Source organism: Orcinus orca, chromosome 21 (genome assembly GCF_937001465.1).
Source record: "Orcinus orca chromosome 21, mOrcOrc1.1, whole genome shotgun sequence".
Taxonomy (NCBI): domain Eukaryota; kingdom Metazoa; phylum Chordata; class Mammalia; order Artiodactyla; family Delphinidae; genus Orcinus; species Orcinus orca.
In genome coordinates, this window is record NC_064579.1 from 4,415,902 (window position 1) to 4,436,320 (window position 20,419).

Sequence of the window (20,419 nt, forward strand, 5' to 3'; positions counted from 1 at the left end):
CCATGTAGTCCAGAAAGAACAAAATACCCATAAAACACAAAGAATAATTTCTTAATGACCGGAGTTTCTGAGACCTTTGTCCCAGTCACCTGTGGCACTGTAATTTGTATAAGTGATATTTCAGAATCTACAGTGAGCAAAACAGGTGTGACCGTTCCCCAGCGCACGGCAGCATCCTTATCCTTCTCTTACTTGTCCTCTCCTATCACATCACTCGTGGATCTTCCGAGCCCCAGCGGGCATGCGCGCGCACACATGCACGCACACACACACACGCGCACACACACACACACAATCATACTGCGCAGGGTTCCAGGAAGAGGTTCCTCTAGAAGCGGGAGTGTTACTACCCCACCACCGTCCACAGACCCTCGGGGCTGGTTGACCTCAGCCCTGGGTAGGTGAAGAAGGGCTGCTCCCAGGACCCCATCCAGGCTCCCTCCTCCCCCCACCTCCCTGGAAGACAGGCGCCCCCTCTTGCGGTGCAGGGTCCCGGAGTGAGGGACAACTATCTCAGTCCTGCTCAGAGCCCTCCGACCAGCGGGCCTGCCAAGACCCTGAAACTGGTTGGGCTCGGACCTGACGCCGGACTCTCCCCAGCCCGGCCTGGGCTTCTGCAGCAAGGAGGGCGACGCCCCCCGCGCCAAGGGACCCTGCGACGACGGGCCACCCTCCTATCCAGCAGGGTCCTCACTTACGATGGCCCGTGGAGGTCAGCAGGCCCAGCCCTGAGAGGAACAGCAAGAGAGACAGCATTGCGTGGCCAGCTGCCCTCGCCACCGGGGTTGACTGGAAACGGTGCAGGGAGCGCGTGGAGCCCGGCGCTCTAGGTCACGGCGGGGAGGCGCAGGGAGGGAGGGCAGAGCGGGCGGAGGGGCGGGGCAGGGAGGGGCTGGGGGGCTGGCCTGGGGACGGGGGTGGGGCGGGTGGGGAGAGGGTGAGTGGGGTGAGGGGTGGAAATGTGGCTACGGCTCCGTGGACCCAGACTCCACCTGTGGCCAGGTGTATGCCCAGAAGCATAGGGGAGACTTCCTCCTGCCCAAGTGCGCTTTATTTTAAAAAATTTGACATTTTAAACGTATTCAGTGGTATCATAGGGTTACAAAACACCTTCTCTTCTGCATGTAACCCACTTGATGATGAAGTTCTTGGCAACATTAATAGTCCACGTCATAACTCTCTGGTACAATGGCTGAATGACTAGTGAAAGAAAAAGAAAATAGAAATTCACAATATCTTTAGTAGCAGGCGGTTTCCTACTTTAACTGTATCTACTGCCAGATTTCTGTTTTAAGTCTCAGATCAAAACACTCACGCAAAGGAACACAGACAGTAAAAAATAAAAAATCAACTATAATAGATTAACTGAAATATTCATTATAGGTAAGTTTGTTTCTTAGAAAACTAAGCAGTCCAAATAAAAAGCTAAACATTAAATGTATGTATTCATATATGAATATGTATTTATATATGAATATGTATTTATATGTATAAATGTGTGCATTTTTTAGTTTTTTTTTACAGCAGGTTTTTATTAGTTATCTATTTTATACATAGTAGTGTATATATGTCAATCCCAATCTCCCAATTCATCCCTCCCTCCCCTGCCTTCCCCCATTAGTGTCCATACGTTTGTTCTCTACATCTGTGTCTCTATTTCTGCCCTGCAAACGGTTCTTCTGTACCATTTTTCTGAATTCCACATATATGCGTTAATATACAATATTTGTTTTTCTTTCTGACTTGCTTCACTCTATGACAGTCTCTAGGTCCATCCACTTCTCTACCAATGAACCAACTTCGTTCCTTTTTGTGGCTAAGTACTATTCCATTGTATATATGTACCACCTCTTGTTTATCCATTCTTCTGTTGATGGGCATTTAGGTTGCTTCCATGACTTGGCTATTGTAAATAGTGCTGTAATGAACACTGGGGTACATGTGTCTTTTTGAATTGTGGTTTTCTCTGGATATATGCCCAGTAGTGGGATTACTGGGTCATATGGTATTTTTAGTTTTTTAAGGAACCTCCATACTGTTTTCCATAGTGGCCATATCAATTTACAGCCGGCGGACTGTAACACTTGGGGGTGTGGGCCCGCCAAGGACGATGGGGCCCTCCCGAGCCACCTTCCCCCTGCTGTCCCACCAACGGTGCAACAGGGTTCCCTTTTCTCCACACCTTCTCCAGCATTTGTTGTTTGTAGATTTTCTGATGATGCCCATCCTAACTGGTGTGAGGTGATACCTCATTGTAGTTTTGATTTGCGTTTCCCTAATAATTAGTAATGTTGAGCAGCTTTTCATGTGCCTCTTGGCCATCTGTATGTCTTCTTTGCAGAAATGACTATTTAGGTCTTCTGCCCATTTTTTAATTGGGTTTTTGTTTTTTTTTTTAACATTGAGCTGCATGAGATGTTTATATATTTTGGAGATTAACCCTTTGTCTGTTGATTTGTTTGCAAATATTTTCTCCCATTCTGAGGTTGTCTTTCATGTTGTTTATAGTTTCCTTTGCTGTGCAAAAGCTTTTAAGTTACATTAGGTCCCATTTGTTTATTTTTGTTTTTATTTGCATTACTCTAGGAGGTGGGTCAAAAAGGATCTTGCTGTGATTTATGTCAAAGAGTGTTCTTCCTATGTTTTCCTCTAAGAGTTTTACAGTGTCCGGTCTTACATTTAGGTCTTTAATGCATTTTGAGTTTATTTTTGTGTATGGTGTTAGGGAGTGTTCTAATTTCATTCTTTTACATATAGCTGTCCAGTTTCCCCAGCACACTTATTGAAGAGACTGTCTTTTCTCTGTTGTATATCCTTGCCTCTTTTGTTATAGATTAATTTTTATTATGGTAAAACACACATAACATAAAATTTACCATCCTATTTTTTAGTGTACAGTTTATTGCTATTAAGTATATTCAGTGTTGTACAAACATCACCAGCTACCATCTCCAAAACTCTTCATTTTGAAAAACTGAAACTCTATACCCATTAAACAATAACTCCTCATTCCTTCCTATCCCAAACCCTGGCAACCACCATTTTATTTTCTCTCTCTAGGAATTTGACTACTCCGGGTACCTTATGTTAGTGAACTCATACAGTATTTGTCTTTTGTGACTAGGTTATTTCATGTAACATAATGTCCTCAAGGTTCATTCATCTGCCTTGTAGCATGTGTCAGAATTTCCTGCCTTTTAAAGGCTAGATCATAAATATTCCATTGCATGTTTAAACCACATTTTGCTTTATCCATTCATCTGTTGATGGACACTTGTGTCGCTTCCATCTTTAGCTATTGTGAACAAAGGTGCAATGAACATTGGTGTACAAGTAGCTCTTGGAGAAACTGCTTTTGATTATTTTGGCTATATACCAGGAATATTACAAATAAAAAGGCAACCAAAAAATGGGAGAATTTGCAAATCATATACCTGATAAGAGATGAATATACAGAATATGTAGAGAACTCCTAAAATTCAACAACAAAACCCCAAACAATCTGATTCAAAAATGGCCAAAGGCCTTGAATAGACATTTCTCCAAAGAAGATATACTAATGGAATATAAGCACATGAAAAGATGCTCATTAATCATTACGAAAATGCAAATAAAAACCATGATAAGCTACAACCTCATACCCATTAAGATGTCAGAAAGCATATATATATATATATATGCATAGTTATATATATGATATATATAGTTACATACATAAAACTTCTCTCTATAAATGAATATTTAGGTTATATATATATGTATGTATATCTAGGTATATATATTTGAAATATATTCCTTCTGGAAGCCGAAGTAATTTGTGTTGTATTCCTGGCTTCAACCCAAATGTGTATTCACCATAACTATGATATTTCCTCTTGGTCTTGCAGAAAGTGATTAAATGGAAGTTCTTAGGTGTGTGGTCTGTGAGTTTGTGTTATGGTCCACTCTAAGAAAAGTTAGTCTTCTACTAAGTCTCCCATGTCTAGCCCTCTGCTTGCACAATTTTTAGTGTGAGTTAAAAGCAACAACAGCAAAAAGTCTTTTTCAAACCTTGCCAAATATTAATACATTTTAATGCAGTTTAACTTCATTATGAAGGCAGAGAAAACCAATCTTCATGAAGCATTATTTTCTTTCCATTCTGCTTTCTAAGAAACAAACTTCAACGTAAAAGAGGATTTTAAAGGAATTTATACCTTTATTTATTTACTTAACCTGTGGCATGTGAAAAAGATAACTCACATCTTTCCTTTAGGCAAACTTATTTGCAAATATGAATTAAAGAGAAAATCACATTCTAATGTTTGAAACTTGGAAAAAGATACATTACAGAAAAAAAATCATTATCCTATAAATAAGCAGACTTGCACTGTAAAATTGACCATGAAAATAAAAAACATCTTATTTCCTTCATTCAAAATTAGACCTACATATATATTGGTCAGTTGGTTTTCAACAAAGGTGCAAAGGCATTTTGATGAAGATACAATAGTTCTTTCAACAAATGGTGCTGGACCATTTGGCATACATATGCAAAAATACAAACCTTATCACATACTTCACACCTTACTCTAAATTTACTTCAAATTTTACAAAAAATTATCTTAAAATGGATCATAGATCTAAATGTGAAATGCAAAGCTATAAATCTTCAAGAAGAAAGCACAGGAGAAAATCTGAGTGACCTTGGGTTTGGTGGTGAGTTTTTAAATATAACAACAAAAGCATAATCCAAGAAGGAAAATAATGATAAAATTAAAAACTTTTCTTCAGCAAAAGACACTGTGGTTAGAATGAAAATATGACACATATCTGAAGAAAACATTTGCAATTTTTATATCTGATAAAGGCCTTATCTGCAGGATATATAAAGACAGGTGTGTGTATGTATGTGTTGTACACATATATTGAATTTATATATCCATCTATTGTGAGGATCTAGACGCAATGAAATACAAGAAGCAAGGAGCACACCTAGCATCTAGATCTGTTTCTAATATTGTTCTCCAATAAAAGAAACCAAGAATCCTTGTAGAAATGCCTGCTTTCTAGGCCTGTGGCCAGGAATATACAAGATGATTCTGGAACATCTTATAGAACCCAAAAGTGAAGAGCTGCTCAAAAAACAAAAACATATGGGGTACGTTTAGTTGCTTCCTTTTATAGATTTTAGTATAAAAAGGGAGAAAAATAATCTTACAGGTGTTTTCATGTTTTCCGGAAATACCTGACAAACACTACTTCCTCCAGGTAATCAAGGTTGATATTAAGTTATCAGTTGGTAGTATTTGCCTTTGATATCGATGTGATGAGAATGACGTTCCACCTCTGTGATCTTCCTACCTAAACCCCATAGCCCCAGCCTAATGCATGATGGAAATAAACATATGGCTACAAGATGATTTTTTCCATCTGATGAAAATTATGTTTTCAGTGGCTCCAGTATATACACTTATAGAATAAACAAAGATGGAGGGCCGAATGGTACACATCCCAGGCCTGGTGGGAGAGTTTATAAAGGAACAGTCATTAACGCTGGGTGCAGCAGAAATTTTTGGATGTGAAGATGTATTGAGCATGTACTTTACTCACGTTCCCTCTACGATATTACCTGTCAGGACTTTCTTTGAATTCTCTTTTTCTCTTTTCCTCTGTAAAGGCTCGTGATAGGCCAATTAAGTCACTTCCTCTTTCAGGGAATATGATCCATCACTTCCCTGAACGATATGCATGTAATGTGTGTGCAATTGAGCGTGTCTTCATAAAATGGACTAGTAATGATAGCTTTCAAAGAAAATGTAACTTTCAAGCTGAAATCCTCATTCGTGATGTTACATTTCGGGATTAATATGAGGGTTTCTTACCTTCAATGAGTTAAATGTTAGGTCATCAGAAGAGAAGATGCACAAATGTAAGAAAATAGTCTGCACAGATGTGTAAGAAACAGTATCTGATTTCAAAGGAATTCTGTAGAGATTTTTTAACAGTATTTGAGACTACTAAAGAGATAGAAATATTATGAGGTTCTAGGGTTTATTAGTGACATGTTTAACACAAATTCTAAATTGGAAAAAAAAGGTTTCCCCAAAGGAAACAAAGACTCATAATTAATTTAGATCCAACTAGAAAGGAACTTAAAATGATACACCAAATATATTCTTCTCTGACATATTAAGTCCCTAGTACAGTGTGGAATATTCATCAGGAGAACAGTTTTGGAGCAGTCAAAATTTTGACTTGCCTTAATATACTAACAATGAACTACTGGGAAAACAAAATGGTTAAAATGCCATTTACCTTAGATTTAAAATAGCACATATTTAATAATAAATGTAACAAATGTTATGCAATTATGAATTTATGACACTGGTTAATGACCAGCACAATTTAAAATAATAAATTATTTGTAAAATCATATTTACCCCTCATATTCTGCACTCGCTTTGTTGCATGATTTTCTTATTTCATTTCGCTTCATGATCATAATGGTGAAAATTATGAAAAAGGGCAGAACAATGTAGAAACTCAAAATAAGCCAGTTCTGATGTGCATTGTAGCCTTTTTTAGTAAAAATTGTAACTAGAAATGAAACATAGAACATTTGAATAAATTTATATTTATTTCACTTTAATCATATGTGTACATATAAAATCATATACCTAATCGAAAGTTTAATACCTTGCAAACTCTTATAGGAGAAAACAAAAGGACATTTAAGCTCATAGCCAAAACTTCAATGGTACATTTTTCATAGATTTACTAGTCATCTTTTATGCATATTTGTTTAATTATTACGATACTGTATACATATTTTGAGGTCTGCTTATTACGTGCTGCTTATTTATGGCATCATATTTTAAAAGGTGATATATTAATAGGGCTTAAGTTAAAAATTTAGCAAAATACTGTGAAAAACCGCCATCCCCCTCCCTCGCCAAGTCACATAGCTTCTCTCCTTGGAGGAAACCATTTTGAAATGACTCATGTTTCTCCATCTAGTATTTATATTTTATACGTATGAATAAAATCCATATCTATACCTATCCTGGTATCTGTATCTACCTATACGTAAAGTGTGTGTTGTGTGTATTTTTCCCCTCTCGTTGACGTTCAACGACATATTTATGCCCTTTCGTTATTTCTTACACCTAAAAACTTGAAGTATTACGCAATTCAGAAAAGTACACAGTAAATAAATATGTTAACAAAGCATTAGAAAAATCATCCAGATCTCAAAACATACCCTGTTAGACTCCCCAAAGCATCCTCCGGACATTTTCTAATCATCGTTCCTCTCCAAAGGTTACATGTGTATTGATCTCTTCCATTATTATTTATTTAGTAAATTTTTTACTGAACTATAACATAATAACAGAAATGCATGCATGCCGAAATTTTACAGCTCAAAGATTTGACAACAAAATAGTGTGACTTTTGTCTTAGATGTCATTTAAATTTTGCTGTTTTAACAGCTTTACTGAGTTATTTTAGACACATAATACATGCACCTATTTGAGATGTACAATTTTACAGGTTTTATTATATGTATATATCTATAAAACCACCACATCAGTCAAAAGACAGTTGACCCTTAAACAATGCAGGGGTCAGGGGAATCCACTCTGAGCAGTCTAAATCCATGTTTAACTTTAGCGTTGGTCCTGCATATTCTAGGTCCCTTCTTAGCCCAGGTTCCACCATATTCGCAGTTGCCCTTCCGTGGATTCAATCAACCTCAGATGCTGTAGTACTGTAGTATTTATGGAAAACAATCTGTGTATGAGTGGATCCGTGCAGTTCAAATCCACGTACTCCCAGGCTCAACTGTCGTGAATATATCCATCATCCACAAAAGTTTCTACTTGCCTATATATGGTGCTGCCGTGATGCCACTCCCCCAAACAAGCAACCACTGATTTGATGTGCATTCTCTCCCTGTCAATTAGTCTGTGTGTTCTACAATTTAATACAGACTCAGGTAGTCTGGATTCATTTGAGTCTTGCTCCTTTCACACAGCGTAAATGTTGGCATCCATCCATGTTGGTACTTTTAACAATAGCTTGTTCCTTTTTACTGTTCAATATATGCTATTGTTTGGATATACCACACGTCCTTGATCCATCACCTGTTGATTTGTATTTGGGTTGTTTCCAACTTTTATCTATTACATCTAAAGCTGTTATGAACATTTGTATACAAAGTTTGGTATGGGAGAAGGCATTCTATTCTCTTGGGTAAATAAAATAGTAAAGTGACTAGATTACATGGTAGGTAAAAGTTTACCATTTTAAGAAGCTGAAACTGTACAATTTTACACTTCAACAGTAGTGTATGAGACACTATCCTCACATATTGGCAAAACTTCATGTGGTTAGTCCTTTAAATTTAAATGAAATTTAAAGGAATGTTATGGTGTCTAATTGTGACTTTAATTTGCATTTCCTTGATGAACAATGATGTTGGGCATCTTTACGTGTGCTTATTTGCCAATCCATATATCTTCTTTGGTAAAGCGTCTGTTTAAGTGTTTTGCCCATTTTTAGAAGGCTGTTGGTTTTTCATTATTAAGTTTCAAAGATTATATATTCTGAATATAAAATCTGTACATATTCTGAATATAAATACTTTATTAGGTATACACCTAACAGTGACTTTTGAAGAGCAAAAGCTTTTAATTTTGATGATGTCCAAGTTTTCACCTTTTCTCCTTGGATTGTGCTTTTGGTGTCATATGTAAAAAAAATCCTTATTTAATCCAAAGTCACTAAGGTTTTCTCATATATTTTCTTCTTGAAGTTTTATACATTTAGGCTTCACTTGTTTTTTTTTTTTTTTTGCGGTACGCGGGCCTCTCACTGTTGTGGCCTCTCCCATTGCGCAGCACAGCCTCTGAACGCGCAGGCTAAGCGGCCGTGGCTCACGGGCCCAGCCACTCCGCGGCATGTGGGATCTTCCCGGACCGGGGCACGAACCCGAGTCCCCTGAATCAGCAGGCGGACTCTCAACCACTGCACCTCCCAGGGAAGCTCTAGGCTTCACATTTTGATCTGTGATCCACTCTGAGTGAATTTTTGTATATGATTTCAGATCATGTACAAAATGTACAAAATTCCTTTTTTTTTTTTTTTTTACATGTGGGTATGTAATGGTTCCAGCACCTTTTGTTGAAAAGACTACCCTTTATTCACTGAGTTGCTTTGCACTTTTACGGAAAATCAGTTTTCCATGTATCTGTGGGTCTATTTCCAGTTCTTTATTCTGTTCCATCGATCTACACGTCTATGTTAATATCAGTGCTACACTGTGTTGATTATTGTAGCTTTATAGAAAGTTTTGAAATTGGGTGGTATACTTTCTTCAACATCACTCTTTTCAAAGTTATTTGGACAACTCTAGGTCCTTTGAAATTCTATATAAAGCTTATAGCCAGCTTGTCACTTTCTGCAAATGAACCAGCTGGATGATTTTTACAGGGATTTTCTTGAATGTATAGATAAATTTGCAGAGAACCGTCCATTTAACAATAGTCTTCCAATCTATGAACATCATTGTCTCTCCATTTATATAAATTTTCTATAATTTACATCAGCAATGGTTTGAAATTTTCAGTGTACAAATCATGTAATTTTTCACTAAATTTATTTCTAGGTATTTTACTTTTTATGCTGTGGTGAATAAAATTGGTTTCTTAATGTCATTGTTGGATTGTCTCCTCTTAGTTTATAGGAATACAATTGCTTTTTGTATATTGATCTCATATTCTTCAACCTTACTAAATTTTTTGTGGATTCCTTAGGATTTTCTGCATATAGGATCATATTATCTATACATAAAGACTGATTTTCTTTTCAATCTGTATGCTTTTTGAGCTTTTTTTTTTTTTGGTCTTTTTATACTGACTAGACTCTGATATAATACTGAGCGGAAATAACCTGCAACCCCAGGTGAATGCATAGGCAGCCAGCTTGCCCCCTCTCCTGCCAGTCACAGCTGTTTGTAGGCACAGTCAGGTCCTGCCTTCTGTCACTGGCCAAGACCACCATGGCTGCCTGTTTGTTGATAGCCCCTCCATCCGTGCACTGGCATGCTCCCAGCCTGATTCCTGTCACTGGCTTCTACTGCAGTGTGCATGCCAGTGAGGAGAGCGTCCAGCCACAGGAGAGCACACTGACATCCATGGACCCTGCAGCTGTTATCAGATCCAGATCAGGCTCAGCCTCTGTCATTGGCCGGTACCCATGCCCACCTGTAACTAGCCCCGCCCCCCAGCTATGCACCTGCACACCCCCAGCCAGACCCCCATCACTGACCTCCACAGCAGTGCACTCTTTCCACGGGCTAAGAGTACAGCCACAGGAGAGGAGCATACTGTAGCTGTTTGTTGGATCCAGATCAGGCTCTGCCTTCTGACACTGGTTGGCATCACTGTGCCTACCTGTAGTTAGCCCATCGGTGTGCACCCCGAGCCTGACCACCCCCATCACTGGTCTCCCTGCAGCATGCATACCCCAAGGTAGAGCTTGAAGCAGTAGGAAAGCACACTGACACTCCGGAACACTGCAGTGGCCAGTGAGCCTATAGTTGGTTCCAGCCCATCGCTTCAAGCACGTCTGCACCTGACCTCTGCCACCACATGGGCACCTGCAGTTGGGCCCCACGGCCAAGTGTGTGCATGCCACTATCTCCAGCCACCACTGCTGCCTGGCCTTGTCCTTAGCTACTGATCCTGGAGGTCCTGCTTCGAGCCCAACAGTCCTTGCAGCCACTATGGACCCACGAAATGCTCACAAGGACCACACAGTTGATAATATGGACCTCAGTGGCCTGAGCCGAAAAGACATTACATCCCTTTGGGCCTGGTACCACCAGGTGCTCCTGCATTTGGCGCCCTGCACCAGTTGTCCCAGGGTCACAGCACGATCAAGTATGCCTCCATCCACAGGTGAAAGGCTTCCCTTAGGAAATCGTTTACAAAGTCTGGAAGGGGTGACTGTATCTCCAAATGTATGGACATCTACGCAAGGCTGCAGGAATCATGAAAAATCAGGGAAAGAGGTCTCCACCAAAGGAATACAGGACATTTACCATGACTGGCCCCAAAGGAATGGAGATCTAGGTATTGCTCAACAAAGAATTCAACGTAATCGTTCTAGAGATGCTCAGAGAACTACAAGAGAGCCCAGATAAGCACTTTAACATTGCTCATTTTTAAACTGGGTTGTTAATTTTCATACTGTTGAGTTTCAAGAGTGCTTGGTATATTTTGAATACCAGTCCTATATCAGATATATGTTTTGCAAAGATGTTCTCCCAGTTTCTGGCTTGTTTTTTTCATTCTCTGACTCTCTGTACAGAACAGAACTTTTACGTTTTAATCAAGTGCAAATTACCAATTTTTTCTTTTATGGATCATCTTCATGCTGCTGTATCTGAAATGTCATTCTCTAAGGGCACTTAGATTTTCTTCTGTTATCTTCTAGGAGATGCATACTTTGTATTTTGTATTAGGACTGTGATCCTAATATTTGAAAGTTATGAGGTCTGTGCCTAGAATAATTCTTCTGCTTATGGATGTCCAGGTGTTCCAGCAAAATTATACAAACACAAAAATAATTTTATAAATGGACATGTATGAATTGATTTGGGCCATGTAGTCCAGTAAGAATAAAATACCCATAAAATACAACTTGCATTATCTTTTATTTGTTTTTTTGGTTTAATTGCCGTGACTACGACTTCCAATACTATGTTGAATAAAAGTGGTGGGCGTGGACATCCTTGTCTTGTTCCTGTTCTTAGAGGAAAAGCTTTCAGCTTTTAACCACTGAGTATGATGGTAGCTTTGGGTTTTCCATATATGGGTTCTACTATGTTGAGGTATAGCCCCTCTATACCCACTTTGTTGAGAGTTTTTATCATAAATGGATGTTGAATCAATGAACAGCCACTTGCTGTTCATGGAAAAAAGAGAAAGTATAAACCTGTACTTCATCACTCAAAATGTGATTTACTGTTATTTCCTAATAAATGTGTATACTTATATTTTGTCATATGTTTTTGTCTAAATTTCATTCAGAATAAACACTTTATCCTACAATTGTTTTTTAATAACCTACAAAGTTTTTAATAGCACGGGATGCAAACAATTTACATAGTGTTCATTCGTCCATATTTGAATTTGTTTTGCATTCATGCTATGACATTTATTGAAACTTAAGAGTAACGTATTCTATCTTAGTAACTGAGATGATCAAAACTGGGTTTCTCTGAGGAAACCACGTTACAAATATTATTTAACACTAATTTAATGAAAGCCACTATTCAAGGTAACTCTATTAATTACTCAGGAGATCATGAAAGATTTGACTCGGCAGTATATTTCTTTAATTATTTCAGAAAGCATTCTATTTTTTTTTAAAGTTTAATTTCTACTCACCAGATTTATGATCATTTCCATCATCAATACTTCCTCCCGGTGAACCAATTTGTAATTCACAATCTGGAGGCCTATACCCAGGAAAGCAATGACAATTGCCTAAATTATTACATATCTGAAACAGAAAAACATATAATCACTATAAATCATGGTAGTCTTTATATGTCATATAGAAATACATTCAAAAGAACAAAATCACTGTTTTTCTGAGTTTATTAAGACTACATAATGTGAGAAATAGGTTAGAAAAAGTAGTGAAAAATTTGGCAGTATACTAACAGTTAATGCCAGAATCACTACTCTGCCTGATAGTATGTTCCTGGCCTTTAATTTTCTTTTTTTTTTTTTTTTTTTTTTTTTTGCGGTACGCGGGCCTCTCACTGCTGTGGCCTCTCCCCTTGTGGAGCACAGGCTCCGGACGCGCAGGCCCAGCGGCCATGGCCCACGGGCACAGCCGCTCCGCGGCATGTGGGATCCTCCCGGACCAGGGCACGAACCCGTGTCCCCTGCATCGGCAGGTGGACTCCCAACCACTGCGCCACCAGGGAAGCCCCTGGCCTTTAATTTATACACAAAAATATCGTGATAGAATTGCCATCAATTGACTTGGCCACTTTAATTTATTATCCTAGCCCTTTCTTTCAAAACTTAATACTGTTGATCAACCATTTGTATTTCATTTTTATGTGAAAAATTTTCCAATATAAGAAAAAAAAACAGAGATGCCAAAAATAATTAAAAACGATAGAAAAAAAACTTTATGATAAGTTTGAATTGCTAGCAGTTTATATTCAGTGCAGTTTCCATGTTATGCTTTTACATTTCAATAGCTTAGTGTTAATTTTCATTTTTGAGTAAAATTTTGTAAAATTCAAACAATTAAAATGCACAGAACTAAATGTGTCTTCACCCACTAATTAAGTCCCTCTCCACTGCTAAGCATATTCTGTGTTATGTATATTCACAGATAAACATGTACATCCACACCCACAAACACACATTAACACTCATTCCCAGGTTTTTGCCAAACAAATATCACTAATGTTATGTTATGAACGTATTCCCATACCTGAAGGTATAAATATAGGACTGGCACATTTAAAAAATAGATGTAATATTCAAAGATATGGATATTTCCTATAATTGTGCTACAGATATTGTGTCCTGCTCATGTACACTGACAGCGCTAAATTGTTGTGTTTAACAATTATTGAAATTTTAAATCTCTTTTCCCTACATATCAAAAGGGATTTCAGTAAAATGAGTTTGAATTATAATCTTGAATTCCATAAAGTGTTCTTCTATTGTACATATCAATACCTCTGTTTTTTGATATTTAGTGCACAGGTGATAAATATTTTAATATAAAGTTTTGAAATTAGGACTACAGTATCGTTTATTTATTATCTCAAACCTAATCCAAAATTTTTCCCCTGTCCTGAATTAATTTACAATTATCTAAGCAACATAAAGCAACAGAGGTTACCATCATTGCATTTTGACTAACTTAATAAAAGAAAAAGATGGCCAGCTAGAGCAGAAGCAATAACCAAATAAATAATATTATTAAATTTTATATTATTAAATTTTATTAAATGAAGAATGACATGCTATTTCAGACTGGATGTGTAATTTGACTTCCTAGTAGAAAAAATGAAATGAAAAACACATACCATAGACACTTGTCAGCAATATTTCTAAGCTCAGAAAACAAAGAAAAGTAATCTCACAACATTCGGCACAAGGTAAAAGGAATTAAACTAGCATCACGTTTCTCTCTGGAAGGACTGAAAGCAATAGGACAGTCCAACAGAGCTTACAAAGTTTTGGGAGAATGGAATTAAAATTTAATAGCCCTGTGACAACAGAGGGATTTTTAATGTGGAAAGGCAACATTTTTCCATTGTTGATACATGGGACCTCCTCTAAATGAATACCTCCCACATACATTTTTCTTTACTTTTTGAAAAAAGTGGTATTCCAGTACCCTACTCCTCCCATTAAAGTAGATGGATAATGTAATGTTAGAAAGAACATTTATCTAGAATATCAAATCTAAATAGATTATAATTTCCCTGTAACATAAATTTTAACATAATGCATAGAATATCTCAGGAACATCAAAGTCAAAGTAGCTACATTTTGGATGTGTTTTTTTTTTTTTTTCTAAAACTTTGTATTGTAAAATAAGATGTACAAAAACCTGGTCTTACTGTCGTGCTCATTTCATAATGTATAAAAATATCAAATCACTGTGCTGTACTCCTGAAACTAATATACACCTGAAACTAATATAATATTGCATGTTAATTATTACTAAATAAAATGTATCAATAATCTATAACTTTGGTTTGAGATTTTATAAAAAATATTAAGGCTGAAGGCTTAAAAACAGATAATTGAACAAAGGAAACCAAAAGATCAGACCAATAATTATAAGTATAGAAAATAAAAGACAAAACATGAAAATGTAGCTATCCTTTTTGTTTACAGCTCATAGAAAGTTAAAGACAATGCAGCAGCACTTTATATCTTCTAAAACCAATCAATTAAAAATTATAAAATTGAATACTGATACATTTGGTTAATTTGGGATCATTCATATAATGTTGACTAAATCATGCACTAATTTTCTTTTAGGAAAATGGTAACACAAAGAGACCCAAATTATACATTTTAAGAAGTAAAAATTAAATATAAAAGTAACTACAAATCTGTATTACCAGATTAAAACAGATAAGCAATTGAGAAGAAATAAAATATTTTTTGCAGGAGGGTATATTTTCTATCAGAAACCTCTTCATAAGAACATCAGAAATTCTCTAATATGTTTTTTAAGTATACCTTCTGTAAAATATTATATAGCCATAAGTTTTAATTATGCAGAGTATGAGGGAGAACAAATATGTTCACAATATAAGTAAAATATGCATTTATTTGCATGAGAAAATAATAAGTGTTTTTTATTTGAACATGTTACTAATTCATAAGTTGTGAGTGCTTACAATAAATTCAGTACACACATAGTACAATTCACTTAATAGTGTTTGGATTGGTTAGAAATCAGCTGATTTTCTTTATATTAGTTAGCTATTCTTAGGCCAGGTCTGTTTAAAAGCAACCTAGGTTTTCAATTCTCCCAAACAGTATAGATTTTGACTTTGAAATACCCACAAAAATAACATGAAATTTAGAACTACAAAAACAAAAGTAACTTACCCCATTTCCTCTGCATTTTGTAGTGGCATTACAATTATACCCCATTAAAGGAACTTCTTTGCAGGTTTTATTTATACAATACTAAAACAGAACAAACAGTACTTCATAATTATTCACAAATTTGATGTGAAGAAAGAATTAACTATTTGCTATATACGTACAAAAGATGCTCTTGTTGAGACTTTTTATTATGTATTACTCTGATATTGGTACAAAGATTCTGGCATTCCAATACAAAAATAAACAATAATAACTTTAAGAAAACCCCCCTGAGAGTGCTTGCCTTAACATAGTTTATGTAATAATGTCATATAATTTTGGTTTTGATACTTACAATTAGGAATTGAATTGAGAATCACCATCAGGGGAGTTAATGTTCTGTTATGAATAATTGGTTAGATTAATATTAATGATTTGTCCCCTCAAAAACTGAAACTGGAACATAATTTATTAATTTAGTTTGGGTTTTAAATATAAATTAATATTTTGGATTATAAATTATCATGACTCCCTGTTATAATATTGATCTGAATAATCCAGCAAGAGAAATATTTTAACTTAATTTGGATCCACTGCAAAACCCTTCTTACGTCAAAGTGGGTAATCCGGTGGTAAATTACTCACTTTTTCCCTCATTTCCCTTTTTCTGTTTTTTAAACTAGGCTCCTAGCTTATGTTCTTTTGACTTCTTTAAAAATATCAGCATAGGGCTTCCCTGGTGGCGCAGTGGTTGGGAGTCCGCCTGCCGATGCAGGGGACACGGGTTCGTGCCCCGGTTTGGAAGGATCCCACATGCCGCGGAGCGGCTGGGCCCGTGAGCCATGGCCGCCGAGCCTGCGCGTCCGGAGCCTGTGCTCCGCAGCGGGAGAGGCCACAGCAGTGAGAGGCCCGCGTACCGCAAAAAAAATATATATATATATATCAGCATAACATACGATGAAATTATTGAAAAGAAGAATATATCAAATAAGAATGAAAATTAGCATTTTGCAATTATTTTCTGAAAATTTACACAGAGCCAATGAGTAAAATGACATTGCGTATGCCAGCCTACTTTTGCCCTTTCTCTTCAATATAATACTGGAAGTTCTAGCCAGAGCAATGAGGCAAGAAAAAAATGAAAGGCATACACATTGTAAAGGAAGAAGTAAAATTCTCTCTTTGCAGATGATGTGATCTTATATGTCAACTCTAAAAGCTCCACCTACACAAAATGCCTGTTAGAACTAATCAAGGTTTCACTAAAGCTGCAGGATAAAATATTAACATACAAAAAGCAAATACATTTCTTTAACAATGAACATTCTAAAAGGGAAATTAAGAAAACAATTCAGTATAGAATAGCATCCACTATTATTAGACAACTAAACTTAACCAAGGAGCATACACTGAAAACTAAAAAGAAACACTGAAAAAATTTTTAAAAAGAACAACAGAAAAATAGAAAGCTATCCTGTGTTCATGGACTGGAAGATGTAATATTGTTAAGATATCAATACTATCCAAAGCATCTATAAATTCAATGCAGTCTATCAAAATTCCAAAGACATATTTTTTTCATAAATAAAAAGCCCATCCTAAAATGCACATAGAATCCCAAGAGACTCTATATCAAGGGTCCCCAACCCCCGGCCTGTGGACTGGTACTGGTCCCTGGCCTGTTAGGAAACGGGCTGCACAGCAGGAGGTGAGCAGCAGGCGAGCTAATGAAGCTTCATCTGCTGCTCCCCATCGTTTGAACTACAGCCTGAACCATCGCTCACATTACCGCCTGAACCATCCCCCCCATCGCTCGCATTACCTCCTGAACCATCCCCCTACCGCACTCCCCCCATCTGTGGAAAAATTGTTTTCCATGAAACCAGTCCCTGGTGCCAAAAAGGTTGGGGACCACTGCTCTATATAACCAAAACAGTGTTATAAAACAACAACGTTGGAGGACTCACACTTCCTGATTTCAAAACTTACTACAAAGCTACACCAATGATAACCATGTGTTTCCGGCATAAATTCAGACAAATTGACTAATGGAATAGATTATTTATGGTCAAGTGAATGTACTTAATGCCACTGAATTGTAAACTTGAAAATGGTTAAAACTGTAAATTTTGTATAATGTATATTTTATCATATTTAAAAAGTTAAAAAAAAAAAACTTGCACAGAGGCGTCTGGCACTCTTAAATCTCCTAGATAGTCATGATCAAAGTCTCTGGCAATTTTGAAACATTTTCCAAAATTCTCCACCTAATTTTTTTTTTTTTTTTTTTTTTTGCGGTACATGGGCCTCTCACCGTTGTGGCCTCTCCCGTTGCGGAGCACAGGCCCCGGACGCGCAGGCTCAGCGGCCGTGGCTCACGGGCCCAGCCGCTCCGCGGCATGCGGGATCTTCCCGGACCGGGGCACGAACCCGTGTCCCCTGCATCGGCAGGCGGACTCTCAACCACCGCACCACCAGGGAAGCCCCTCCACCTAAATTTAATCATTTGTGCTTCCTCATTCCTATCAAGCTACACCAGCTCACACAGAATAAGGGGAAATGCTAGTTTTTCTTATGAATCTAGACTTCTCAAATACCATTAATGTATTTCCACATATTGTTCTTTAGATGATCTGGATGAAATAGAACTATATTCCCAAAAAAGAAAAATCACATGGTTTTATCAATTAACACAGAAGAAGTATTTGACAAAACTCAGCACCTATTTATAATGAAAAAAATCTGAGTGAACAAGGAGTAGAAGCGAACTTTCTCAACTTTCTTAAATGTCATATTTAAACCTACAGCTAATAAAACAGCTGATGGTAAATGACTGGAAGTTTTCCCCTAAGATCAGGAAGAAAGCAAGGGTGTCCACTCTCAAGACTCTTATTCAACATAGTACATGAAGCTCTAGCCATGCAATAAGCAAGGAAAAACATATATATGTGTAGACCATGAAAGAAGAAAACTGTCTTTATTTGAAAATGAAGTGATTGTCTACATACAAAATTCTAAGGACTCTACCCCCCAAAAAGTTCTAGAACTAATAAAATAATGCAGCAAGGTTTGGGGTACAAGTTCAACACATAAAGATTACATCTCTATAAACATGTGAAAGGTGAAATTAAAAACACAATATCGCTTCTACTTACTCCAAAGTGAATAAAGTGCTGAGATACAAGTCTAACAAAAGGTGCACAACACCTGTATCTTGAAAATTATAAAATGCTGATGAAAGAAATCAATGAGCACTTAAATAATTGAAGAGGCTTAGCATATTCATGGATTGGAAGATTAAATGTAGTAAAGATATTCGTCCTTCCCAAATTAGACTATAGCTTTAACACAATTCTTATTAAATTTCTGAAAAGTTTTTTGTTGTCTCATATAAGTTTATTTTATAATCTATATGGAAGAGTGCAGGGCTAAACTAGAATAGCTTAAACTATATTTTGAAAGAAAAATAAAATGAGAAGAATCACTCTGCTTGTTATTAAAGCTTACTGAATTGCTAAAGCAATCAAGAGAATATGATACTGGTGGATGGACAGACATGCAGATTAATTTAACAATCTAGGCAACCCAAAAACAGACCCACAAGAATATACCCAATTTATTTTTGACCAAAGTACAAAAAAAATGAACCTCAACCTAAACCTCACACATTATAAAATAAACTTAAAATTAAACAAAGACTTAAATGTAAAGCACAATATTATACATTTTTAGAAAAAAACTGGGAGAATATCTTCATGACCTATGTTTAGATGAAGGGTTTTTAGACTTGACACAAAAAGCATGCTCTATGAAAGGAAAAACTGATAAATTGACATCATGAAAATCAAAAGCTTTTGCTCTGTTAAAGTCTGTGAAGAGGGTACAAAAAAAGCTATAGGAGAAAATATTTGCTTTTCCATATGAGTTTCTCCATCACGTACCTTGCTTCAGCAAAGCAAGCAATCTGAGAAGGCAGGAGAAAGACAGAGAGAGAGAATGCAAAACAGAAGCCACTGTCTTTTTAAAATTAATCTTGTAAGTGACATTCCATAACCCTGCCATATTATCTTTCTCAGAAGCCAGTCACTGTATCCAGAGCACACACAAAGGAAGAGGATTACACTGAGGTGTGAATACCAGGAAGTGGGAGCACTGGAGCATTTTAGAAGCTGTCGACCACAAGAAGCAAGTTTCCAAGGGAATAAAATTGCTGAACTCAGATATAAGAACTAGCTAATTGAGTAACCATTTTAACGTTTTGTTTTATTTTTAATCCAGCAAGTAAGTACTAAATGCCATTTACATGAAACACACTGATTTATAACTGCTGCCTTATGTTTTCTGAAATGTGGGCACTCATACTTCCAGACTGACTCACTATGCCTCTGAACCATTTGTGTTCTCCCTTTATTTTTTGACCACATGAATAGTACTACATGTATGTATGAGCATAAGCTTGTACATCACTGTAACTGTGGTCTCCCAGTACAGACTTCTTGTTTGGTTCTCCCAAATTTCTCAACACTTATATTTTGACCATACACGTAAGCAGAAGAAATATGAAAGCTTGATTATGTTTCTTTGTGAAGCAGGAAAAATTAAAAACTCAAAATTAGAATTTTATGATTTAAAACCATCAGAATTCAAAGACCTAAAGAAAATCACCTGTCAGTTAGTGGAATCTTGTGCTTAAAAACACATCTTCTCACATTAGGACTGATGACAGATTAACCCAAAAATCAATGTGATTGGATAACTGAGGCTTAGTTTAATTATCTTTTCAA

General features: G+C 36.7%; 1 protein-coding gene across 1 annotated transcript in view; it reads right to left on the bottom strand.

The window, feature by feature from the left end:
• Positions 1–1,049: 1,049 nt before the first annotated feature.
• Positions 1,050–20,419, bottom strand: part of ADAM18 (ADAM metallopeptidase domain 18) — a 77,661-nt gene continuing 58,291 nt past the window's right edge. The window contains exons 17-20 of the mRNA XM_049704218.1: positions 15,657–15,737; positions 12,438–12,552; positions 6,423–6,579; positions 1,050–1,200 (exon numbers count right to left, since the gene is read on the bottom strand). Coding sequence (XP_049560175.1) covers positions 1,158–1,200; positions 6,423–6,579; positions 12,438–12,552; positions 15,657–15,737 — 396 coding nt within the window. The 3' untranslated portion in view covers positions 1,050–1,157. The remainder of the gene's footprint in view (positions 1,201–6,422; positions 6,580–12,437; positions 12,553–15,656; positions 15,738–20,419) is intronic.